At 35.3% G+C, this 27,184-nt stretch overlaps 1 protein-coding gene across 2 annotated transcripts in view; it reads left to right on the forward strand.

Moving 5' to 3' along the window:
* LOC140141521 (xaa-Pro aminopeptidase 2-like) overlaps positions 1-25,600 on the forward strand; it is a 57,498-nt gene extending 31,898 nt beyond the window's left edge. The window contains exons 14-24 of one of the 2 annotated variants that reach the window (XM_072163405.1): positions 1,347-1,438; positions 2,044-2,121; positions 2,617-2,688; positions 3,170-3,239; positions 3,658-3,727; positions 7,254-7,358; positions 8,805-8,876; positions 12,564-12,643; positions 15,060-15,158; positions 15,760-15,939; positions 23,726-25,600. In XM_072163405.1, coding sequence (XP_072019506.1) covers positions 1,347-1,438; positions 2,044-2,121; positions 2,617-2,688; positions 3,170-3,239; positions 3,658-3,727; positions 7,254-7,358; positions 8,805-8,876; positions 12,564-12,643; positions 15,060-15,158; positions 15,760-15,939; positions 23,726-23,839 — 1,032 coding nt within the window. In that variant the 3' untranslated portion in view covers positions 23,840-25,600. The remainder of the gene's footprint in view (positions 1-1,346; positions 1,439-2,043; positions 2,122-2,616; positions 2,689-3,169; positions 3,240-3,657; positions 3,728-7,253; positions 7,359-8,804; positions 8,877-12,563; positions 12,644-15,059; positions 15,159-15,759; positions 15,940-23,725) is intronic. The other variant, XM_072163406.1, reaches the window with a different exon arrangement.
* The last annotated feature ends 1,584 nt before the right edge of the window (positions 25,601-27,184 follow it).

Here is a 27,184-nt window from a genome sequence, read left to right on the forward strand (position 1 = left end):
CATTGTTAGTTTATAAGGTGGCTGCTTGGAACGCGAAAAGGGTAAAAATAAAACGTAGCGTAAACAAATTCACTTTTACGGTCTGCAAATTGGTATTGGTTTGTTATTGAAAATGGTAAAAGGACTAAAGTTTTAATATAATACATTGGGCTATTGTAATTGAAATCCATACACTCCTATGGAAGACATGCTCTTAATCATCCACACAGGGGATGTAGATTTCAGATGGGGTCACCCATTCAGGTAATCCCATTTGAAATTCACACTCCTTGTGTTGTAAACTGGGCTTAAAAAGAAACTTATATATTTTTCACAAGGTTATATCTTAAAATCCTGTCCATAAAAATGAACCAAAATTACACACAGGATTACTTCAACACTCTACTCTAAACACATGTCAGTAACCAAGCAATTGTCCAACTGCCACAACAGCAAACTGCACTGACATGGAACAGCTTCCTGGACCTGGTTACTGACATGTGTTAAGAGTGGAGTATTGAACTAATCCTGAGTGTAATTTTTAGGGCTCAACCAATATGGCATTTGTCTACCGATCCGATATCCAATATTGAAGTTTCCGGCAAATTTGGAGAACCACTAGACCTATTTTGAAGTGCTAGGATCATAGTTCTACTTGATTGATGGCCATTACAAATGCTTATTATTATTATTAGGATCATTCACAATTAATATGAAAAAAAATTGGAAAAAGTTACGAAAAAATTTGTTTTTTATCCTTATTATGCAAACCACAAACTAGCGTTTGCCTCTTCATCTATCACATATGCATTGGTTGTCCATGTTTTTATAATATGTGATAGATGAAGGGGTAAACATTTTTTTAAAACCGATATCCGATCCGATACCGATTATTGCAAATAACTGGCCGATACGATACCCGATCCAATAATCGGTTTAACTCTAGTAATTTAGGTTCATTTTTATGGACAGGATTTTAAGATATGACCTTGTGAAAAATTATAAGTTTCTTTTTGAGCCCAGTTTAGATTAAGCTCATGTCTTCCATAGGGGGCATATAAATTCGATGGGACATAGTAAAAAGGTCAAATACATCCATGCGTCAATCGGGGTTATGCAACCTCTGCTTAGAGTAAAAAATTGAAATCATCAATAACAATAACACTTTAAATAAGAAATCAGACCTCATATCGACCTGTCACCCCAGGATCGGAGAAAGGTACCAAGCTGTGTAAAAAAAGAAACAACAAATTAGTTGGCTGATGATCACCCATAGCATACGGACGTGAAACCCAGAGTCCCAACAACATACCATGGACTAAATGTGTTGAAACTAATGTCACAGTGTACATATATATTTTTTGCAGGAACAAAATAAAAGAATAGAACCCGATGACCCAGACTATCGAATCTACATATCAGAACTAGATGTTATCAAACGACTGGAAGAATTTAGAAAGTATGTATCAAATGGAAATTCAACTTGATTTCAAACTTGGATTCAAAATTTTCTTTTAATAAGATTCTTCGTCATATAGGCCTAATTAACGCGTATTACTTGTTGGGAGAGAAATAAGACATTGATCAGCGCAAGTGTATTATTTTGTAATTTCTCAAGCAACAAGTAATACGCGTTCATAACCTATTTCATACACAAGAAGAAAAATAACAAGCAATTTTTGCTGTTTTTATAACAAAATTGTCACTTAATTGTTGGAAAATCCAAGCAAATATATATGCATCAACTCGCAAGAGAAATGACTGCGTTCAACAGCACTGCACTTAGTACATGGAGTTGAGTGCGAAAGCAATATTAATGCACGCCGCATATTTTTCTAACGGCTTTTCTGATTGGCTATGTGGTTCTAAGAGTGTATGAAACACAATCAATGCTGCTTGGAGCAGTGGAGCTTTGCAGATAATTCACCCCAATTTTTTGTGTGGTGAAATTATTCTAACAATGTTGCTGATTGGGCCAATTGATAATGAAAACTTCTTTTCGGCCAATCGGCAGGTAGTTCTCATAGGGTTAAATGATTGATGTTGTTGAATTGAATTCTACAGGCAAGAGCTGAGTTATGTGATGCCTTCATTCCAAACGGTATCTGCCTTTGGCCACCATTCAGCAATGGTTACATACAAGTAAGTCAACAAATTTATTGTTTTATGATGTCGACTTTCTCTTGTGAGTAAAAATAAAAAGATAACTCAAACCTATATCCTTTTAGCAATGGTGTGTTATACATGCATAACAAAAAACAAATTGGTTGTGTTGAACTTGAAAATAAAAATATGTGAAAAAGCATTTGAGGATGTGCGCGCCGTCAAATATCAATGTCTAATATCGTCTCATATTATAGTCCACACCCGAAAACCAATCAAATTATGTGTATTCTTTACAAGCCACGCCCACTGAATAAGAATTTCCAAAAAGTGAATTAAATATTTCCTTCTAACAGAAGGACAAGTTCAAAAATGATGTGAAAATTATTATTCATAAACAGTATATACAGAGAAGATAATGATGTTAATTGATGAAGGGCAGCAGATAGGTTGCCGGTTCGAATCCTTGCTTCAGCCAAATTATCTTTGTTCCCCTTCTTTTGAAATTATTACTCTTCTCTTTTTTCCGTGAAGTGTGACAGAGCAGTCCGACATCAGGATAGATGAAACCAAACTTTATCTTCTCGAAACTGGTGCTCATTATCTGTAAGTAAAGCCTTTAAAAAGACAAGTTTTTTTTGCCCCTAAAGCTCCCATCAGTGTTATGGTCGATTGGTCAATAATTTTTTTATTTGTTTTTGTCATGTGCAATATTAAAAAATGCAAGTTCATCACAAAATATGATGGTAAATAAGGATTTATCAGGTTTATCAGGCTCAAATCACAAACAGTTAAAATATTTTGCAACTTTTACACCAAAAACCCCATGCCATTTTAGGGTTGGTTGAAAAGGGCATTACATATCTTTTTTTAAGCCGTAATTAAGCTTTACTTAAAAAAATAAATGTATGTGAGATAAACATTAACATACAAATTTTAAAGCTTTGTTTTTTATTATTATTTCAGTAGTTTCAAGGTGTTTTTTGACAGTAACATTTGTGAATTTAAAATGTTGTTAATTTCTGTCAAGTTACAGAGAAAATGTTCCCTTAATTACAGGTTTATATAATGTTTTTGTTATTTTCAGTGACGGTACAACTGATATTGCAAGAACATTTTGGTTTGAGTATAAAAAGACACCGCCGCAGCATTTAAGGGTAAGGACTATTACCATAGACTTTAAAGATACAGATAGTACCTCAATAGGCAAAGTCTGAGTGCTTTGTATGCAATGAGATCTCTCTTATATTCATGAGGTGTGATCGTTCTATCACCCATGTCTAACAAATATGTGTACATCCATATCAAAAGGATGCACTTTTCGGCTGCTACATGTAATAATAGCTAGGAATAAATACCAGACTCATCTCAAGTGGAGATCACTTCAAATTGTCCCCAAGTCACATGGTTTAGGAATACATAGAATATTCCTTAACCATGTAATGAGAAATTTACCAGAAAAAAATACTTGGTATTTTTAAGCAAGTTTTAGTAAGCATAGATATCTGTTTTCGACTGTTTTATCAATTGCTTCTGTCAAATTGTTCAATAGTGATCTTTGTATTTTGTTGACAGGACCAGTATACTCGTGTTTTAATGGGGCTCATTGATCTGTCTGATACTGTGTTCCGCACTAATATATATGGTGAGTAAATATTTGATTAGTAGGTTCCAAGTAGTGTTTCTTCCACTGATTCGGAGACATGCCGCAAAATAAGGCCATAGGCCTTGAAATATAATGCTGCGTCGGGCATATCCTTGAACATGGCAAAAATTCCAAGTCAACAAAAACATCTGCATCCAGCGATGCTGAGGTCTTCATCAGTGCTCGGGCCCCAGTTCTATAAAGTAGAAATACTCGGAGACTCATTTCTGACTAGAAACATGTTTCCTAACCCGAGTAAATATTTGATTTCAGTAAATATCTGATTTGAGTAAATATTTGATTGACATATCGTCACTGGGTGGGAAAAACCTCATATGTACTTTTGGCCCTTGAACATGGATAAAGCCTTGTAGGTGTAGAATTTATATTGAAGAGGTTGCTTCATCCATGTTCAAGGGCCAAAAGTACATGCAGGAAACAGCTCATATTTACTTTTGGCTCTTGAAAATGGATAAAGCCTTGTAGGTGTAGATTTTATATTGAATGGTTTGCTTCATCCATGTTCAAGGGCAAAAAGTACATACAAGGTTTTTCCCGCCCAGTGACGATATATGCTAGATCTTATCGTTAATGAGGTTATTGACACACGCAAGGAGACATACTATCCATTAAGGCTGGCATTTTCGGGGGTATTCTTTTTTTTTTTTTTTTTAAGTTTTTATTTTTTCGGTTTTCTAGTGTCCCGGACCTAGACCTAACGCTAGGATCATTCATGGTTGACCTAAAAAATTATAAAAAAATTTCAAGATTTTTTGTATTTTTAATATGAAAATTGATATTTTGTATTCATGTCATACTATATTAATGATTTCAAAATGCATTCAAATTCAATGCATTTTGAAATCATTAATAGAGTATGACATGAATACAAATTATCAATTTTCATATTAAAAATACAAAACATCTTGAAAATCTTTTTTTTAGGTCAACCATGAATGATCCTAGCATTTAGGTTTAGGTCCACCGACACTACAAAACCGAAAAAAAAAAAATCTCTGATCTTGTAATAATTGATAATGGCCAGTATATTTGTAGATCTAAGGGCTTGATGAGTAGCCCTTGAAAATTTAGGCTTGTTTCTATAAATAAGCTCATAAGTGAAATTAGAATAAAAGGGAAGGTGAAACTTCAACAATTATTTGTATCTTACGCCCTGCTAAGGTGAAGCATAAAGGCCGCATCGTGCTTCATTATTTTGTTTATTTGTGAAACATTCTGATCCAGCCAGGCCACAAAGGAGCAATTTTAAAAGTTTAGTTATTATAAATTTTATAATTATCAACTTACACTGCAACTAATCTTTCTTTTTCTTTTTAAATTCTTCCATCCCTTGCATACTTGGTTGCAAAGATATGAACTGCAGTTAAAACAGGTCGAGGAGAGCATGACCTATCGGTGTCTGCACTAAAATATTGAGACAAATAAAGTTGACACACAAGAGGAATGGTGTGGGTTGTCTAAAGGAGATTCCAAGGCTTGATATCAAATTTTGGTGTCATTTCAGCCCCATTTGCATGATTTTTCTCGGGAAGGGGAAAACGCTCACAACTTTTTAGAGATCATTGGCCTTAACTCAAGAACGACAAGGCCTATGGAAATATAAATGCAAAAATTGGCTTCCTTTACTCATTTCCTATTAGTAGGGATGACCAATGAACCATCAACTTGATTAGAACACTCCCATAGACATGCAGGGAGCTCAACTGTGCACTGCTTGCACAGACATTTCTAAATTGAGCTCATTCTTTTATTTTTCATAATTTTTCTGTAAAAATTGGAGATATTAATGCCAATTATGTTTTGTAACTATCCTGCAAATTACAGCATCATAACTTATTTGGTTTTTCTGTAAGTGTGAGTCAAAATTGGTCCATCGCCAAAAAATACGCGCCCAATCAATAATGAGTCTTTCACTCCATTGTTAAAGTACTGTGCTCCCCTGTAGCAGATGGAGTGACCAGGCCCTGGATGTGATGGTTTTGTAGCACATGACAGTATTCATTCAAGCCTATCAAGGTCTGTTATTAGCCACTTGCTGAATGGCTGGGCATTATCAGCTATCAAAGAGATACCTTATGCTGCTGCCAATCACAATAGAGGTTAAACATTTTGTTAAAACCCCAGAAGTGATATCAGGACAAAGCTGTGCATGTTGGTACTTGATTGTTTGGATTCCTATGTTGAAAATCCCTTGTAGTACATTAGTATTTTTCGTATGTGTAGTGTATATTGTTGTGGAAAAAAAAGTTCACCTGGACTTTTGATTTTGTGCCACTTTGGCCATTATGGATGATTTTTGGCAAATGTTTCTAAAAGCATGATTTCAGTGCCTCGGTTTGAAGAAATACTTAATGCTATTGACTAGTAAAGTGCCATTTCATAAGAAACCCTTTGATACTTTCACAATATGCTTGTTTCATGTTTGCATATATATTAAAATAAAGAAATATAAAAAGGTAAATATATGCTTATACCAATTTTGCTCACATTGCTATATTTAGACTTTGTCAATTTATTTCGTTCAATGACCGGTCAGAATGGGAAACTTTGAAAATTCATAATTGAAAAGTTTTTGACCGATTTGACCATTTAACCACCAAAATACTTCTGTTGATGAGTTCTTTCCAGAAAACAATCTTTTGTAGCAAAAGGGGCAACATGAAATTATGATGGTCATCCCTACTATTAGTGTGTGTTAATATTACAAAGTACAGTGCAGTGTTTTAGTTAAATTGCTAAAACTGGAAAATATTGCTCCTGCCATACCACTCGCCTGAAGCCAATTTTCAATATGTAGCCTATATTTTTGTTTTCTGCTCCTTATTTTCACCCGTTTCTTAATTTCAAAATTGCCAACTTTGGCTGGATTGGATCAGATCGTCTCCAATAGTCGCTAGTCGCGACATTCAACTGCGACTTGGTGAAGGCGACTAATTATCATGTTCCCAAAAAGCTTAACTGGAGAGATAGAGTGCGACTAAATTTACACCATAAATTGTTTTTGCATCCATGTAAATTTTGTTGACACCGGTCTACTTAACGCTTCGCGTGCTAGCCATAGCCTTCAACATAAAAAGTTTTTTAATATTTTCTCAAAATAGCAATACTTATTGCAAGAAGCTCTGAGTCAATACTAGGCTTGTTTGTACTCATTTAAATGCATTTTTCATGATGATTCCAAATATGGTCATGAAAATGTACAATTCTGATATTTTTGAATTTTGAATTAAAAATTGAAACTTGTCGTCTGCAGCTGCATGGAGAGAGTTAAAATTTATTTGTGAGCAGAATTTAATAGTATTTTGTGTTTTGGGTGTTTTATAAGTGAAATATGTTGCTGCACCAGCCGTTCTTTTGACCGTACCTAGTTTATTCATGCATTTTAGGCACCTTGAGTTATTTGATTTTGATCTCCATATGGTTGTACCTGCGACTAGTTGGTGTCGACTACTCAAAAATCTGAAGTTGTGTAACCCCAAATGTTTGTGTATTTTTATATTTGCAGGTCGTGAGTTAGATGCAATTGCTCGTAGAGCATTATGGAAGAATGGCTTAGACTACTTACATGCAACAGGTCATGGTGTAGGCCATTATCTTAATGTCAATGAAGGTAACTACAAACTACTAATGGTGCTATATAACAGCATGTGTGATTGGTCGAGAGCCGGGCATAAACAGCGTTTATGTCCGGTGTCCCGGATGTGATATTTTCATGACTAAACAGTCATTGCGGCCCCTCGGGCATAAACAACCGTTTAGTCATGAAAATATATGGACGAACCCCTAAATTATAGTCCTATGCCCAATAAATATCTCACTCCTTCTACTTGAAGAAGTTTGAAATCTAGGAAATGTCCAATGATAATAACCCTATGGTAAATTTGGGAAGTGTCACCTTAACCCCCTGAGCACTACCTGCCGATCTATCATTGCCACTGATTGGTCAATTACATGATATCTTCACTTTAATCACCAATCAGAATGGAACTTTGCAAATAATTCACCCAATTTTTTTGTGTGGTGAAATTATTCTAACAATGTTGCTGATTGGTCCAATTGATAATGAAAACTTCTTTTTGGCCAATCGGCACATAGTTCTCATGGGGTTAAATATTTGTATGAAAATGGTGCAGAAAGTTGGCTAGTTCCCTTTAGTGTTTGAAAATTCCATTGTGGTGTTTTTGACAAGCTAGCCTCTTCCAAATGCACCATTAGATTGATTTAAAATGACCCGACTTTTAAATATAAAGTATAAAGTCTGGTCAATTCAAGTGAATGCAATGGTGCGTTTGAAAGGGGCAAACTTAAAAAAAAAATGCCAAAAAATAGCCGAGTAACAATCATTTTGATACAACCTGTATGTTACCTTTCGTTTTGAAATACACATTTTACATTATCTTAATTAGAACGTAATTCTGCATGACATCTCTGAAATTGACTCCACATTTTACGTCTACTTTTTGATAAAATTGAAAAATTTGATTTTCATGTGTTTACATCTGACTGCTAATCCCATTTTGACATTGTGTGCTCGTGCGCACATAATCGTAAAATAACTAACATTTTTGCGTTTTCTTTTAAAATTTGTAGAGATTACATTCACAAGTTCTAGAAAATCATGATTTTCAACACTAAAATTGTTAATATTGTATAGATTTTGCACCATTTTGTGTCAAAAAAACTTTTGCCAAAAAATGCTTCACATGCGGATTTGATGGTATGAATCCTTAATATTATAGGGGCAAGGACTACAACTACTGCACTGGAAATTTTATTTCAACACAGACAACAGTTGTGGAGTTACAGTCAAAAATGAGGGAAAACCAATATTTGATCAATAAATCAATAACTACTTGCCTTGAGCTGCTGAATTTTCAGTGCAGTAGTTGTAGTCCTTGCCCCTATAATATACATATCTCACTTGTCACCAATGCGCTATAATATTTGAGAAAAATGCAAAAATAGGCACAAAATTGGCCAGGGGTGTAGTACCCCCCTTAAATCAAATCAATTTCATATAACATAATTGTTGTACATTGTATCTGTTATTTGACAGGTCCAATTGGTTTTGGTCTTGGCTATGAAGTGAGTGAAATTCCTCTGGAAAGGAATATGGTGTTAACTAATGGTAAGCTTTATCATAATTGGATTTTTCCATTTTCAATTTTCCACCTCAAAATTATTTGGTTATAAGGTTAATGGCCAGCCGGGCCTGTAACTCAGAAAAGTTACAGGCTCAGATGAAAATTTACTAGCTCAAGGTTTTAGAACTTTTAAAACCGGTATATCACTACAATTCAAGTATGCTAAATACGTTAGTACTAACTATAATTCACAAAATAGGACTTGGGCTGGTCGATGCGGCAGTTGAAATGTTTATTGCAAGATCAGGAATTTTTGGGATCAGAATTAAATTTATTTACCGTGCTTCGTAAGTGATTTAATAAATAATAACAGAGTGAGGATGCATTCATGAACCATGTGTTTATAAAGTTACCAGTCAGCTGGAGGGACCTGCAACTTGACTGGTAGTCGGGAGGGTGGCAGCCCGGCCAAAAAGTTACAGGCCAATGGCCGGCGGACCGGCGCTATTTCGAAAGCTGTCCATTTTACCATTTCATTTTGTGAAACATTACACTGCCATCTCCTAATTCCCAGTTGCACCTTAAAGGGCTATTATCTGATTTTAAAATCTCTTTTTGATATGGTTTGATATACAATTTTCACCTTGGTGTGGCAGTGATGTCATCGCCATGAGGCAGCTGTTTCGCTCACACATTTATGCGGTGTTTTTAATCGTGTGCGTGTGTATGCAAGCGCTTTGAGCGAATGCTAGCGATTTGAAGCTGCGCTCAAAGAAATGCGCACTGACATCACTGCCACATCAGAGTGAAAAATGCACTAGATACCCACGATCAGGGTAATAGTTTCAATTGTTGGCTGCTCATGCCTGACCCCCACACAGTGTCATCGCCCCGATATCTCCATGGTAGAAATCGCCATGGTAGGTTGAATCCACAGCCACGAAAGGTCATTTTATTCCGACCTTATGAGATGCATATAATTAGCCAAGTGACCTGACTAAGGCTACTGACAATAGCCGGGGTAATTGATTTCTCGCTGTGTGAGTAAGCTTGTATACGACATTGCGGTCAATGGGCATACTGCCTCCACTGGAGTTGTGCTGTAGTCATTACAGGACCAACGCAATATAAAATTAGCGATTTTGGTCAGATTTTGAGTTCAAGACTCACGGCCGTTTCTCAAAGCGCAAACTAACGACTATCATATCTGTTGAACACATATTTTCGAGTGTATGAGACCAGATCTGGTTTCTTGAGGCGAAATCATTTACGGGAGATATTCATCATTTTCTAACCCGGTATCCGAAGATTTTCGTCTGACATCAAAATCGTGCATAGCAATTCACGTGTATCGATCCCATGTATTCATTTTAGTGTCTCTGCTGCACCAAATAATTATTAGCCAGGCAATGTCGGTGTGCCCCAGAGGTCGCTGGCCAAAGTTTCGTCAGCGTTATCTCCCAGATGTCATTAGTTTATGCCCAGTGTGTGACATAAAAAATTAATAATAATAAAAAAATATTAAGTTGTGTGTTGGATTGCAGGGACAGTGAAATCCCTGCAAAATATCTTGGTTAAACAGTTACAGTAAGAAAATCTTGTTTTTGTCACACCCGAAGGATGAACATGTTGGATTATAATTAAAAGCAGCGGTACTGTTCACACAAATAAGAATTAGGAACACAAGACAACAGTAATTTAAATCTTTAAATGATTATTTCATTTAATATGTTCTTAGAATAGTATATCTTCTGTTGTTCTTTTATATTAACAAAAGTGCATTTACATTATAACATTTTAAACTACATACATACAACTTCTTTCAATAATCTGACTTAATTGATTAGATCCAATCATAAAATCAAACAATTTAAACAAAGTATTATAGTTCAAATGATCAAAAGTTAAAGTGGGTAAGAGGTGATTATTCCTTATACTTAATCTCAACTCACATGCAACAATATAATAGGTAAGGTGTAAGGAATCAATCAGCTCTTTTTACCCTAATTGTATTTTACAACGACTGATAAATGCTTAATTGAAAACAAATTGATGTTTTCAGATAATTCAATAATTGCAACTTATCTGAATGGGTAACATTGACTGATTCACAAAGCAATTTATTTCAATAAAAAAATGATAGCCGAAAATATCAAATAATACACTGACCTATTTTTGAAGTAATTCACTCAAAAATAAATTTCAGTTGAAGTATTGTGATCAATACATCAAATCTTCAATCAATGTTGTGTAATTCAAAATCACATATTAATATCCACACATATAACAATTTAAAATAAATTAAAGGTCCTAGACCATAATTAACAAAATACAAATGCTTCGTTTTGATGAGTAACTTATTCGTGTATTTCAATATTAAATAGATAACATACACGAATAACAATTTCACATAATAATTAAATATCTTTGATAATGATGTACAAAATTCAACTGCTTCGTTCGATGAGTACCTGAGTTGAGTTGAATATTAGAGTTCTCATTTCATTTCAATTCAAGTCCATTATTTAATTTAAAAAAAAAATCAATACCGACATTTTTAAACATATTTAGTTGGAACCATGGTTCCTATGCAGTGGTTTTGGAATTGGTTGATGGTGTGCTGACCCCGAATCTCTACAGATTGGTTTTCTTATTTAGGGTGGGCAAACCGTTCCTGATTACAGCTGATTAATTCACAAGGATTTGGTAACGGCAAACATTGTCTGGTTCATGGTTGGATGTATCGGTCGAGAACTGAAACATTTAATAAAATTACCCAAGTGGTGATAATACAAGTACCAAAGTAAATCTTGGGATAATTTTTATCAGACTCATTTTTTTAATGACATTAAAATAATATATAATTACACATGATACTCATTCCATTCTATTCATATTACATGTATAAGTGCATATCTCCAATTAACAATCATGTAAACATGCAAGTTCTTTGTTCTCCAATTTTGGCGGGAAATCTTAAACTTCTTTGTTCTTCAAATACAATCAATTTCCACCAGTTTGTTTTTAAACTTTAAAATAATACATTAAGAATAACAACATACAGTATCAAGCATGCATATAATTTAACACAATAGCAATAACAATTAAGAGTTTTATAAACTTACTTCATCCGTCAGTTTTGGTGACTTCCAATTCAGTTGCAGATCGCCTTTCAAACTCACACACAGCTGTGCGACTCCAACAGCTCTATCTTCACAACTTCATAGTGTGATGATAATAATTATGCCAACTTATACCACCCTCTGCCTGGGTACAATAATAATTGCAAAGCCTATCTTTGGCTTGGATAGGTCTTATACTGGTATAAAACAAGAACAATTGTGTTCTCACAAAATATACTGATGATGCGATCAATTTTGCAACACACACACAAAATATTGTGTTCACTTGACCAAGTCTTGTCTGGAAGTGAGGACTCCCTCTTCACAATGTATGCTTGCCTACAATTAGTTTAACCTTATGCATATTTGATAGTGTTCTATTGTATTATTACACTTGACATAAAATAACAAAAGATGAACAGAATAAGACTGATCCATTTTAATAAACAGGTAAATCACAGGCCTATCAACTGGCAACTCTCAGCTGGTTGACCAAATCATGCACTAAGCTAAAGTTTTCCAAATCACAAAAAAATAAATGAAAGTTTAATTTTGGTATCTGAACTGACAGTTTTAATAATTCTCTTTCTTTCTTTGTTTACAATGTAGAGCCTGGATATTATAGCGAAAAGAACGAGTATGGTATCAGATTGGAGAATGTCATGGTAATAGTACAGGCCAATACTAATGTAAGTAAACAACCCATAGGCTATTCACAAGCAGGAAAAGGCCAATCATTTAGGGGTTCATTCATAGGATTGAGGGCATAAACAGCGAACATGTCCGAAATCCTATGAATGAACCCCGTTCATACATACCCAACATTCTTAGCAATTCAATACAGATGAAAATAATAAGGGTTTACAAGTTTAAATAACATTTCCATACCGTTTTCCTTCATAAATTGGAAGAAAATTAGTAGGCCTACTTGCAGGAAGCAGCTTGGCTCATGAGGTCAACGGCCGGGAGTCAACGTGTGATACGCGCATCATTTTGCGCCCGCGTGAGATGGGCGCGGTGACATCTTGGCGATGTACGCAACACTAGCAAATCGTGTATCGTGTTAATTGGGTTCCAATGCTGGGTGACGACCTTGTTTATGCCCTGCGCACTGGTCATAAGCGGTATTTATGACCAGCAAAAAGGGCGCAAATCCAATCAGAAACGTCGTTATATCGTGAGTATGTATGAACATGAGGGCAGATCGTTCTATGAAGTGCCAGACGAAACTGCTATGCACATACTGCATATTTTTATGGTTATTTGCGTAAACACGAAGACACGCAGAGCTCTAACATTTATACGCGAACGCATGCAACGCTGGCGTGATTGTTAGATGCACATGATCGACCCTCATGAATATGCGAGAATTTACAGCATACAAAGCACAGGGGCTCTTTGCATTAGTCTGTGAAACAACTATTCTCACTAGTAATTGCCCAGTTCCATAGATACCTGATCAATTTGAGATTTTGGCAAATAATAACTGGTATAAACAACTGGAAAACAATAAAATAATATGTGCCACTTTGATCATATTTCTATAGATTACCTAAAGTGAGTTGTCAATTTATCAGGCACACGGTGGTGGCTTTATCTTAAGGGGGTACTACACCCCTGGCCAATTTTGGGCCTACTTTTGCATTTTTCTCAAATATTATAGCACATTGGTGACAAATAAGATATGTATATTATAGGGGCAAGGACTACAACTACTGTACTGAAAATTCAGCAACTCAAAGCAAGTAGTTATTGATTTATTGATCAAATATTGGTTTTCCCTCATTTTTGTCTGTGCTGAAATAAAATTTTCAGTGCAGTAGTTGTAGTCCTTGCCCCTATAATATACATATCTTACTTGTCCCCAATGCGCTATATTTTTGGAGAAAAATGCAAAAATAGGCACAAAATTGGGCAGGGGTGTAGTACCCCTTAAGATATTTGAAAATGGCATTTATAGTGTGTTGCATCTAAACTCTATATCACAGCCAAGAAGTTATCTTATCTTATAGTCGTTTTAGGGTATGGTTCAATAAATATCTACGAAAAATGCCTATTTCCAAATTTCAAGTTGATTTGGACATTTAGCATCATAGTCTTAAGGAACGGCTCAATAAATATTTACGAAAAAAGCCTATTTCCAAAATTCAAGTTGATACAGACATTGATTTCGCTAGTTACTCATAATTGCATTTGTATTTTCTGTCCGTCAACAGTTGTAGGATGAGGTTATGGATCATAAAGTGCCTCTTTAAAACTGGTTTGATGAGACATATGCCCAAAGCAAATTTATACTTCTACGCTACTCACATTTGGTACACTCACCGGAGCGCTTTCACCGGGTCAACCGGCGTCTTCAGTGGATGTTATTGCTCTGAAGATTGTTGTTGCTAGTGATGTAGTACTAGGACACCTCCGATGACGTCACAGATGTTGATGTCCTAGTACTACATCACTAGCAACAACAATCTTCAGAGCAATAACATCCGCTGAAGACGCCGTTGACCCGTGAAAGCGCCCGTGAGTGTACCAAATTTGAGTAGCGAGAAGTATAAATTTGCTTTCTATTTACGTTTACCGCTACGTATGAATATACATCATTATATGCCCAGTTATTTTTTATTGGGTCAAATCAGAGATGTATTGATTGTAGATTGATTTGGTGAATGCATAGCCACAAACCTCTTTTGCCAGAAAATGGAATCTGTCCATCATAACATCAGAAGTGAATGTAAAAAACATTTTGTTCTAAAACAGTTGTCTAATTTATAAGAGCAAGCAAAACTTGAATGTAAAAAACATTTTTTTCTAAAACAGTTTTCTAATTGATAAAAGCAAGCAAAACTTTGAAGGTTGCACTGTTTCTGTAGCTCTCATAGCATGTGCTAGCACCAGTGCGTCTTCGAAATATTTATGTTTACGTGCATACGTGGACCGCACAGGTTTTGCTGTCCTTCAATAAATGCTATGCAAAATTTTAGAATTGCTACACAAAATGAATATTGTATAGCACTTTTGCTACATAAAAGAAATGCTGCAAGTCGAATGCTGGTGGTCAGTTTTTAATACAAATTTTGCTCCTATGTGTTATTGGTCACTTTGCAGTATACTTTTGGTGATTATGATTGGAATACATTTGACACCATCTCGCTTGTGCCATTTGAGAAGAACCTCATTGACCATACCATGCTGTCTATTGACCAGGTAAGAACCTCATTGACCATACCATGCTGTCTATTGACCAGGTAAGAACCTCATTGACCATACCATGCTGTCTATTGACCAGGTAAGAACCTCATTGACCATACCATGCTGTCTATTGACCAGGTAAGAACCTCATTGACCATACCATGCTGTCTATTGACCAGGTAAGAACCTCATTGACCATACCATGCTGTCTATTGACCAGGTAAGAACCTCATTGACCATACCATGCTGTCTATTGACCAGGTAAGAACCTCATTGACCATACCATGCTGTCTATTGACCAGGTAAGAACCTCATTGACCATACCATGCTGTCTATTGACCAGGTAAGAACCTCGTTGACCATACCATGCTGTCTATTGACCAGGTAAGGGAGACTTGGAATTCAGTCAAAAATGCTGCCAAAAGGCAAAATGGAGGAAAACATTAAAAAGACAGCAGAGAAAGAAAGAGAGAAAGAAAGAAGAGGGAACGAGAAAAGAAAGGAAGAAAGTCATAGAGATAAATGAACAGAGCATAAAAAATATGTAAATTAAACAAACACACACAAAAAAAACGTTCTCAGCTCACCGTTATCACTTTCCACTGAACCTTTTCAGATCAAATGGTTGAATACGTACAACAAGAAGGTACGCAAGGTGATTGGACCATACCTCGGCAGCTCAACTACCACAGCACGCAAATGGCTCGACAGGCGAACGGAAAAAATCACGTACAAATATAGCGTGTCAGGTGCTGAGACGACTGTCTCCACGGTAACAACTTTCATGGTATCTGTCGTCAGTATCATTTTATCTAGGTTTTTGTAAATACTAAAAATAACTGAAGTTTTTGCCTATTTCATGTATTCCAAAATTTTATGTATGCCAGAGAACTTGTGCAAATGATTTTTCTCCTCATTCCCTGTTGAACTTCGGGGGGAAAGTTCAACAAACTCTGCGATCAAATTCCATGTTGGATTATTCATATTTCCAAATTTTTTACCAAGTGGGCATGCGATGTCAGTAATTCCGATTTGACCATCGCATTTTGAAAACACAGGCATGACAATTTTCAGCATTTTTTTGTTATTGTTTCAGTGTTTTTCAGCCTATTTCTGAATCAAATTCACAGAAAATGGTAAAAGAATATGGTTTTCAGTGGTTTTTTTTTCCAAGACCAGTTTTATTTAAACCCGAAAACAGAGTTTGCAAAAAAGTTGTGCAAAATTGCGAGCATGAAACATGGACTATGATTGTGGAATATTCCTGTGGGCTTAGAATTGACCCACTTCAATAGCGACACGATCTGATCCACTCAGGCCAATGTTGGAAATTATGAAAATTGAGTTATTACCATTACCCTGAGCACTACCTGCCGATCTAACATTGCCTCTGATTGGTCTATTACATGATATCTTCATTTTAATCACCAATCTGAATGGAGCTTTGCAAACAATTCACCCAAATTTTTTTGTGTGGTGAAATTATTCTAACAATGTTGCTGATTGGTCCAATTGATAATGAAAACGTCTTTTTGGCCAATCGGTAGGTAGTTCTCATGGGGTTAACTTGCTCAGTACATCTTATACTTACTGATGTTGAAATCCCCACATCCCTGGCGTACTTGGTTGCATATTTATGAACTTTTGATGTGAGGATTTAATGTTTTTACTGCATTTTTGCGCCTTATTTTTGCCTATGTATCTCAATTTCATTATTGCTGACTTTGATCTGATCGGATCAATATTAAATTTGTCTTTTTCCCTGGCTTTTCCCCATTATTGGGCTATTCCATTTAAAATCCACACTACCCCTGCGGAAGAATTTGGAAATATCTTATACAGGGGGAGGATGAATTTCGAAAGGAATGAACACATTAGGCAACTCCATTTGAATTTCATTCATACACCTTCTGAGAAAGATTCAACCTGAATCTTCCACAGAGGGAGGGCGAGTTTCAAATGGAGCTGCTAATGGGTTCATTCCTTTGAAATTCATACTCCCTCTGTGAAAGATATTTCCAAAATCTTCCACAGGGGGGAGATTATAAATGGAATAGCTCATTCCGTTTTTCACTGAAGTACTTTCTGTATAAATTCTGTATAGATTTTGTAATTTTGGGTGATTGTGAAATCTAAAAAAAATAATAATGTAACTTGCCTGAAATTGAACAACACAAGGAGTACATCGTCACTGGGCGGGAAAAACCTCATATGTACTTTTGGCCCTTGAACATGAATAAAGCCTTGTAGGTGTAGACTTTATATTGAAGAGTTTACTTCATCCATGTTCAAGGGCCAAAGTACATGCAGAAAAAAACTCATATTTTTGGCGCTTGAACATGAATAAAGCCTTGTAGGCGTAGACTTTATATTGAAGAGTTTGCTTCATCCATGTTCAAGGGCCAAAGTACATGCAGGAAAAAAACTCATATTTACTTTTGGCCCTTGAACATGGATAAAGCCATTTAGGTGTAGACTTTATATTGAAGGGTTTGCTTCATCCATATTCAAGGGCCAAATGTACATACGAGGTTTTTCCCGCCCAGCGACGACATGTACAATACGATGCACTGACTCGCTCTACTAATTCTTTTAAGGGATGGGGTATGAACGTTCGGACAGTATTTATTGTGAATACGAAGAATATCCTTCTGATATCAAATAATTTTGATTTTTTGAAATTTGCAATGTAATACACATTTTATGGCAAATGATTAAAAATTGATATTTTTGATATTTAACAGTACTCGGAGTAAACTTTATAAGACAGCGTTCAAGATTTGACTTACGTTTGGCGGACACGCGTGTGAAAAAAGTATTTAGGGGTGAAAAGAACCAAAATTCTTGAATGTTTATATGTTTCCAAGGGTAAAATGTCATCTAGTTTCAGATTTTGGCACTTAAAACTCCCTATCTTTTATAGATTTTGAGAAAAAATCATTTTTGGTCCGATTTTGGCCGAAAATGGCCATTTTGGGGTGACAAAAATTTTGACTTGCAGATTTCCTGTGAGTATATGAACATGAAAACTATCAAATAGAGCCTACTTTTCTATTCTAATTGTGTAACAAGGGTACAATTGTGATATTAAAAGCATTGAATGGGATCCATATATTTCTTTATTTTTGTAGCAGGGGTAGAAACTTGAGGGTTCGGGTGACAATTGATTTAGAAAAATATACAATAGTCGCATCATTTTCCATTTGAAAACGCCATATCTCCACAATGGTATGAGCTATAGGGATGCTTTAAGTGTTTATTTGCTCAGTATTTCATTAGCTAAATGGTGATATAACAAACAAGTAAGCTAGATCTACAGAAAATAAAATAACTTGCAAAATGCTACCCCCACCCCTAAGGATTTTGAGGGCGTGAAAAAAGTCACAGATTTTGCAAAAAAAATAAGTCCTTCAAAATTGGGAGGTTTGAGGCTAAACAAAAGACACGTTGCCCTTACCAATGCCCCCCTCTAGAGCAACATGTTTTTTGTTTAGCCCTGAGTATCCCCATTTTGAAGGACTTATTTTTTTTGCTCCAATTTTTGCTCCAATTTGGGGACTTCGGGCAGAAATATGCCTGTACAGTGCTATGGGGAAAATTTTCAAGTTGATAATTATGCATTTTTTATGTCAGATTCAGTTTCTACACAAAATTTCACCCTAGAAAATGTACCTTTAACGCGGCTGTGTACTCTAGCCATTGTTTCTTTCTCAAAATTGAGTTTTTATGATATGTTTGTACCTTGTTATGTTTTTTATAAATACAAGGAATGAAAATCCAGATTTGTAAACTCCAACTGCAATATTTTAAGGATTTTATTTCACTATTCCACTCGTGTTTGAAATTGAAAAGGAAAGAAAATCTTTGTTGTACCAGCAAGGTACACGCTGGCATAACAACTCATCGCGTTGCGTATCGCGCAATTTGTTAACGCACAAATACGCTGACGATACGCGACGCTTATCTGTATGCGCTTGGCGCATCTTATGGAAACACCACGGAAGCACTGATTTCACAAAAACCTAGTGATCAAATGGCTCCGTTTCAGCTGATAAAATGTGGGTTTTTTCAAGTTCTTTCCCCCGATTTAAATATCAAGTTATGAATGGATTTTGCTCAAACTTCTCAAGGGGCTGTGGATTTACCCGATGTTCATGTAATGTAAGTTTCAAAAGCGAAAACTGTCGCATTCTCCTGTGAGATTCGATGAAAGTGCAAAATGTGACCACTTTAAACTTCAACGGCCATTATTTCAATGTTCATTTTCTCGGTAAAATGACGATTTAGGTACACGATAACTCAATAAATACAGCATCTATAGGTAAGCAAATATGATCATCGTAAAAAGCATGATCGACTCAAGAAACAGTTTTCTCATTTTTTTATATTTTGGTCTATTTCCGATTTTGGGCATCATTTTGTGCAAATAGGTGTTTTTGAATTTTAAAAAGGTCATTTTGGTGCCTTATATGGTCAATATCTCAAAAAATAAGGCCAATATCAAAAAATAAAAAACCGTTTTTGGAATGGAGCCTCAAGATTGAGCTAAAAACAAAATAAAATATTTTGGAAAGAGTGTTTTTTTGTTATGATGTACCTAACAAATATTGCCAAAAACTCACTTTTTTGTGATTTTCTTCAAAATTGTTGTTTTTACCCCAAATCTGTATTTATATTAAGATTTATTGATGTCTTGTCTTCATAAAAATGTATACTTTTATATGTTTTGCGCGAATAATTACTAAGTTATTGCACTTTTACTACATGCATGTCTGAGAGTACACAGCCACCTTAAGTAGGATATCTTTCACTTTAAGTTTCCACCATTCTGTCCGCCAAACGCAAGTCAAAGCTTGAATGCTGTCATAAATCTGATGATTTATACTTAAAGTGTATGTAGGTGGGATGAAAAGCCGACGATCAATTGAAAATTTTGACCTTTTGTATTGAAGATATGGATTATTTTTCCCAAAGCAGCAAAAAAATTAGGTCTTTTGGGAAAAAATCCATATCTTCAATATGAAAGGTCAAAATTTTCAATTGATCGTCGGCTTTTCCTCCCAGCTACATACACTTTAAGAATATATCATTAGATTTATCAAATTTACTTCGAGGACTGTTATATACCAAAAATGTGAAAAATATCAAATTTTAATATAAATATGTCATAAAATTTGTATTATATCATGAATTTCAAAAATGAAAATTATTTGATATCAGAAAGACATTCTTTGTATTCAGAATGCAACTCGATATGTCTGATGTGCTCTCATGTCCCAAAAAATACTGTCAAAACGCTCATTCCAGATCCCTTAAGGATGGTGCATGGAATAAAGCGCAGCTTGTGGGTGGTGTAGCCTTTGCATGGTTATCTCAAAACGAGGTTCTACTCCCAAAGTATATGTTTGTGTGCGTACACCATTCATATGTATGCTTAATTATCACATACGCTTTGCAAAGCCTTTTGGCTTGTTGCTAAAAAAGTGCGAAAAATAACAAATGCACTTTTTGTGCATGCATTTGCAGAGAGAACCTCATTTTTGGAGCAAGATGGCAGATCCGTGCAAAGGGTGAATTGTACAGCCTAGGCTCAAGATGCTGTCTCTTTCTAGCTATGAACCAAAGTTTGTATGCATGCAAAAAACAATGTTTACAAAGTATGTATATATCAGACAAGTTTGTCTGTGTTATTTGTTCTGATAAGATAAGCCTACAACGGTTATCAGTATTTTTTGATTAATAAAAATTGCATTTTTGAGAATACCAGATTAATTCAAGCCATATGCATCCTAATAATCTTTTCGTAAATGCACTCTTGTTTTCCTTTTCGGTCAAAGATATGAAATGAAAATAAGGTGGCATCAGTCTTCCTGTTATTTTCAATAATTTTGGAACAGAATGTTGAATATTAAGCTTAAACTTAACCACATGAGTACTGCCTGCTGATTGGTTACAAGAAGAATGATATGATTTATTGAGCCAATCAGCAAATTGGTTAGAATGGTGGTAGGGCTGAAGAGGCTTAACCCCATGAGTACTGCTTGCTGATTCGTTACAAGAAGACTGTTATGATTTATTGAACCAATCAGCACCATGGTAAGAGTGGTGATTTGCCTGAATAGGATTAAGCTTTATAGAAACTGTATTTTCATTGGTCACTCAGATGCATATCTCATAATTAACCAATCAAAAACACTGTAAGAAGCCAGTAGCAGAGATGCCAACCCTCCCTATTTATTAGGGAGGCTCTCTATTTTTGTCCATTTTCGCACCCAAATTTGTTGCATGTAATTTTGAAAACCTCCCTATTTTTTGTTTGAAAAAAATTGAATTGATGTTGGCATCTCTGCAGTAGTTCTCGGGTGAACAATGCGAATACAACTTGGTGCAGATTGGTTCATGGGGCTATTCCGTTTAAAATCCACACTACCCCTGGTGGATGGTTTCAGAAATATCTTCCACAGGGGGAGTATGAATTTCAAATGGAATGACCACATTAGGCAGCTCCATTGGAATTTCATACACCCTCTGAGGGCGAGTTTCAAATGGAGCTGCTAATGTGTTCATTCCACCTGAAATACAAACTCCCCTGTGGGGTAGTGTGGATTTTAAATGAAATAGCCCAGTTTGGGGGTTTAGGTTAAATTACTACTAAGTTATCTATTCTTTAAAAAAACTCACATTTTGTATTGTGAAAACAGTGTCATTTCATAATTTGTTAATTTTATAAGCTGATCAATTCAATATAAGCTTATTCAAGCAAATTGAAAACTTATCTGATGGTTAATGGTAGTGGAGTCACATGATTGATCATGTGTGATTGACCATGTGACTCCATTCAATATCCATATTTATGATATATGAACATACAATTATTTATACCATTTTTCACCCTGATGTGGCAGTGACGTCAGTGTGCATTTCATTAGGCGCTAGCATTCTCTCAAATCGCTGGTGTGCACACACAGATGCTTACAGATGAGCGAGTGAAACCGCCGCCTCAACACGTTATCATCACTGCCACATCAGAGTGAAAAAGGGTATAGTCTTGTGCCTCTTATGTTTGTCAAACCTTGAAGAAATTAGCGTGTCTTCACCATTTTGTGCCACCCATATTTGTCAATACCTTGAAGAAAATGTGTCTTCACCATTTTTTGCCAGACTCTTTTTTGGTTAGGATTGAGTTCAAATGTATTCAAATATGTGACACGATCAAGGGAAATGAGTCGGATGTCGCTAATATTGATTTTGAGATATTGGCAAAGAAAGTGTTCAAATTCTTTTGTTTTATATTGTTTTCAGCGATTGATAAATTGACGTAACTTCACAAAGAAAAGTCGTATCAACATGGGGTTTTCACTTTCTGAAAGCTCTAAATGTCCTCTTTAGAAACCTGCGTAAAACTCATTTTCGACCAGGGCCGACATGCGACTCATTCCCCTTGATCATGTCACATATAAGGGAGTATGCATACAATGTTTTCTTATACAATAAGAAATGGTTACATACACCTTTATGGGTGGAAATTGGTTCAATTGCAAATGCTGCACAATTTTAGTAATGTGCTGCCATTTAGTCTAGGTCTAAAAAAACACACCAAAGCTAACCGATATAAAGTTTTCACATGGTATATTGATATAATTGTTATAATATACATATAATGTTATAGTAAGAAATTATAGTGAAACCATCACTAGATACAGTGCTCAACTATAAAATATAGGAGCGAAATATATTATTATTAGTGAAATTACCACATCGCAATTGTCACATCGCAATTACCACATCGCGAGTGTGGATGGGTCAAACCATCCATACGAAACAAATTTGTATTGCGATGTGGTAATTTCACTAATAATAATATACATATAATGTTAGATATTAATTACATGTTAAATTGATTGTATATGTTAATATCCACAATAATTTTTATTTCTGTATATATCTGTAGCAGTCAATTAAGGTATTGTGATTTAATTGATCTGAAATCATCAGAAAATAGCCCATTGTGATTACAAAATTGTCTTGATTGTTCTTAGTTGATGAACCTAACAATAAACTTTTTGTTTTATAATAAGAGACAGAAGTAGAAAAATAGTTTCGGCCTGACGTCCCTGTTAATGAGGGGATTGATAAGGTTCACTAGTCAAAAAATAGGCTTTGCTAATCAAAAAATAGGCTTCGCTAATCAAAAAATAGGCTTTGCTAATCAAAAAATAGGCTTCGCTAATCAAAAAATAGGCTTTGCTAATCAAAAAATAGGCTTCGCTAATCAAAAAAAAAATTGGTGCTGGTTCAAAAAATAATAGGGTACGCTAGTCAAGAAGTTAAGGATAGAGTCAAAGGCAAGCACGCTCCTAAATCTAGTTCATTCGCCCGTTGCCATGAGGGCTCTACAGGAACGGCGACTGAAGGCGAAATTTCGAAAAGTGGTAGAGTTGTTTAGCGTGGCAACACTGGTGATATACCAGATTCAGACGTGCTTGCCTTTATAATTCAGCAATTTTTTGATAAAAACAATAGTATACTGGGAAATTTAATGCGTTTTAATACATGATTTGTTCAACTTTGTGTATTTATAGAGCACCCAAACCGGGACCCAAACCTGCTTCACAGATTCGGCGAGCAGGGCACTCTATCCTTTCTACCTCATTGGTGCAGAATATTTGGTGATACTGATTATAGTAAGGTTTTGAAGAGTATAGTTATCATTCAGAAAAAATATGTTACACTTCACACAATTGTGATGCGATCAAGCAAAATCAGTCGGAACTCGGAAATATTGAATTTTCAGTTTCTTATGGAATAGTAAAAAGCAATTACAAAGCTGCATTTTGCAGAAACCCCCATTGAAATTGAACAACCGGTTCCAAATATATGAGCAATTAAAGAGCAATTAAAAGCAATTAAGAGCAAATAAAAGCAATTAAAGGATATTGCCATAATATGTACATTTACAATATGTAATTGTTTTTTAGATATCGTCAATGAGTTATGTTATGTAGTATAGTTATTGTTGTTGTTATTGTTGTTGTTATTGTTGTTGTTACTGTTGTTGTTATTGTTGTTGTTATTGTTGGTGTTGTTATTTTTACACAATTATACTTATTTTTAAATCTTATACAGATTTTTTTTTTAAACAAGAAAAAGTACTATTAATCTACAAAATGCTTTGGAATTATTTGTATATAATGTTGCTTAAGTTTTGCATATGATTATACCATATCTATTGATATATTAGATCATGACAATATTTATTAATAATAAATCAATATTGAGGGTAACAAGAGATGTCACATATCAACAAGTCCTGATATTAGAATGTTCCATAGTTCTGTAATACGTTGTATATATGGTATGTGTGGCTTTGAACCAAAACGGTTTCAGTTTCTTTCATTTTGATCGCACATGTAAACATGCCAGTTCTTTGACTCAATTCAATACTACGCACAATGGATAACTGTTTCGTGGAAGCCAAATGAACTATAATTGACCTGGTGTATCCATATGAACCTTGGGGAGCTGAAGCTGGTTGTGATGGTTATGTGTATAGGCTGATTAGGGTACTGTACCTGTATAGAGCTGCATCTGAATGATGCTAATGGTGTATAAGGTGCATCTTGGGCCACAGTGGCCAGCAAATTCCTATTAATTGTAATTAGACTTGTGGATTTATGCAAGTGTATAGTGCTCTATAAATTAGTGGGTTTTTTTTTGGTGCACAGTTTCGACTGGCCACTCTCTTACATGTAGATCATGGTATACCTACCACATTGTGTGATAGTGATAATTTATTGACCTTTAAGTTTGTGATAACTTATTAACCTTAATAGATGTGTTGCCTTAGTTATGTATGTAACAGTCACTAATCATGTATGCAGCCTGATGCTGCTGAAATTGTTTGCCACATTTCTATTTTACTAATTAAAAGATTTGTGAACATTTATCAGTATAATAGAAATGTCTTATTATATACTTCATTAATATATTCTTGTTTATTGATTGGTTAAAAGTGGATCACATGACCAAAAATAGTTTTACCATCAGTACTCCTATCCGTAAATAGTACCTCTAAGCCGTAAATAGTATTTTCAATGTCCCGGATGAGCCGTAAATAGTACCTCCAAGCCGTAAATAGTACTTTTGACCATGCCTTCGGCGTGCGGCGCATTCGATGCGACGGAACAGTTCGCGCAGGCGAAACTGCCATAGCGTGATTTCTCGCTGCTGTAATTGGTTAGCCCGCTTTTAGCCTATTCAATTTTTTTTGAAGGGCAAAATATAGGTTGTGCTTAAATTGGTTGTGCTGTTCACTCAGGTTAGAAGCTGGAGAGTCAAAACGTCAAATAGTTTTCTTTTAACATCAATGAACAAAGAACATATTAATGAAGTATATAAAACAAATATATACTGCCTTTATTCGAAGTTCTGATTAAAACTATGGTCCCTCGTTGAGATCAATTAATACTATTTTCCGTAAATAGTACCTCTAAGCCGTAAATAGTATTTTCAATGTCCCGGATGAGCCGTAAATAGTACCTCCAAGCCGTAAATAGTACTTTTGACCATGCCTTCGGCGTGCGCGCGCATTCGATCTTGACGGAACAGTTCAAGCAGGCGAAACTGCCATAGCGTGATTTCTCGCTGCTGTAATTGGTTAGCCCGCTTTTAGCCTATTCGATTTTTTTTGAAGGGCAAAATATAGGTTGTGCTTAAATTGGTTGTGCTGTTCACTCAGGTTAGAAGCTGGAGAGTCAAAACGTCAAATAGTTTTCTTTTAACATCAATGAACAAAGAACATATTAATGAAGTATATAAAACAAATATATACTGCCTTTATTGAAGTTCTGATTAAAACTATGGTCCCTCGTTGAGATCAATTAATACTATTTTCCTTCGGGCTGCGCCCTCAGGAAAATAGTACTATTGATCTCACCTCGGGGCCCATAGTTTTAACCAGAACCTCTCATGGCAGTATATATTTGTATACTATGTTTATCAACTTTAATATGATTATATAATCAAAATGAAGCAGTACTTTTGATACCAAAAAATATATTGATGGTAGAATTAAATGTCCTAAATCATGGTACAAGTTAATGTTCTGTAGGTTTGCAAATAAAATCAGGGTGCAATGCTTTCATGGAAAAATCATGAGAAATTGTTTCAGAATATTGTAACTGGCACCAGTTTAGGGACTTCAATCTGCGTTAAAATTAGTTACCACACCACCATAATTTTTTAAAACTTTATCCATGCTACAGTGGAAACTGTCATAGCCCAGAGTAGGCACCTTTTAAACTGCATTCTTACCATCCCCAATTCCCTTTCCCAAACCCCCATCATTCAATGTTGAAGAACAAGGTAATAATATCGATGACATAGTCCACATCAAGGCTAATGAAAGTAAATTCTCAATTTCCTCGTTACCTGACTCTGGAAAATTGCAGATAAAATAATTCATTATTTCCAAATAATTGTCATTATTTGATATTATATCAAGTTTTGAAACAAAAACTATTTGAAACTATTCGTCATCAAAAAAAACATATTTGAGCATCTTTTTATGGATATATAATGGGTTTAATGCACTTTGGACATAATACTAAAATAATGAATAATGAAAAAGTCGCCTAACTCAATGTTGAAAATATAATGGGAAACAGGGAATTGACTTTCATTAGCCTAAAGGGGGAATAGGAGATATTGCAGGGAGATAGATAGGTCTGGGCGTGGCAGCATTATTTTCATGGATTGTAGGTTCTTGATTCCATTGTCTGACTTCACCCCTCCCCCAACCCCAGGGGGTACTCAGTACAAATGACCATACATTTTTGGCCTTTTGGTATATCAAGGGCCCCTTTTTGTAGGCCAATTTTGATATATAGATAGGTCCTTTTTTACATTTTCTCAATTTTTTTTGGAAAATAGCCAAAGTTTTTTTTTTTTTTTTTTTTTTTTTTTATTTTGTTTTTTTATTCCCTGTGCTTGGAACTGATGGAGGGAGAAAAGACATACATAATGAGCCATCAGTTCCCAAC

Source organism: Amphiura filiformis, chromosome 19 (assembly GCF_039555335.1).
Source record: "Amphiura filiformis chromosome 19, Afil_fr2py, whole genome shotgun sequence".
Taxonomy (NCBI): Eukaryota; Metazoa; Echinodermata; class Ophiuroidea; order Amphilepidida; family Amphiuridae; genus Amphiura; species Amphiura filiformis.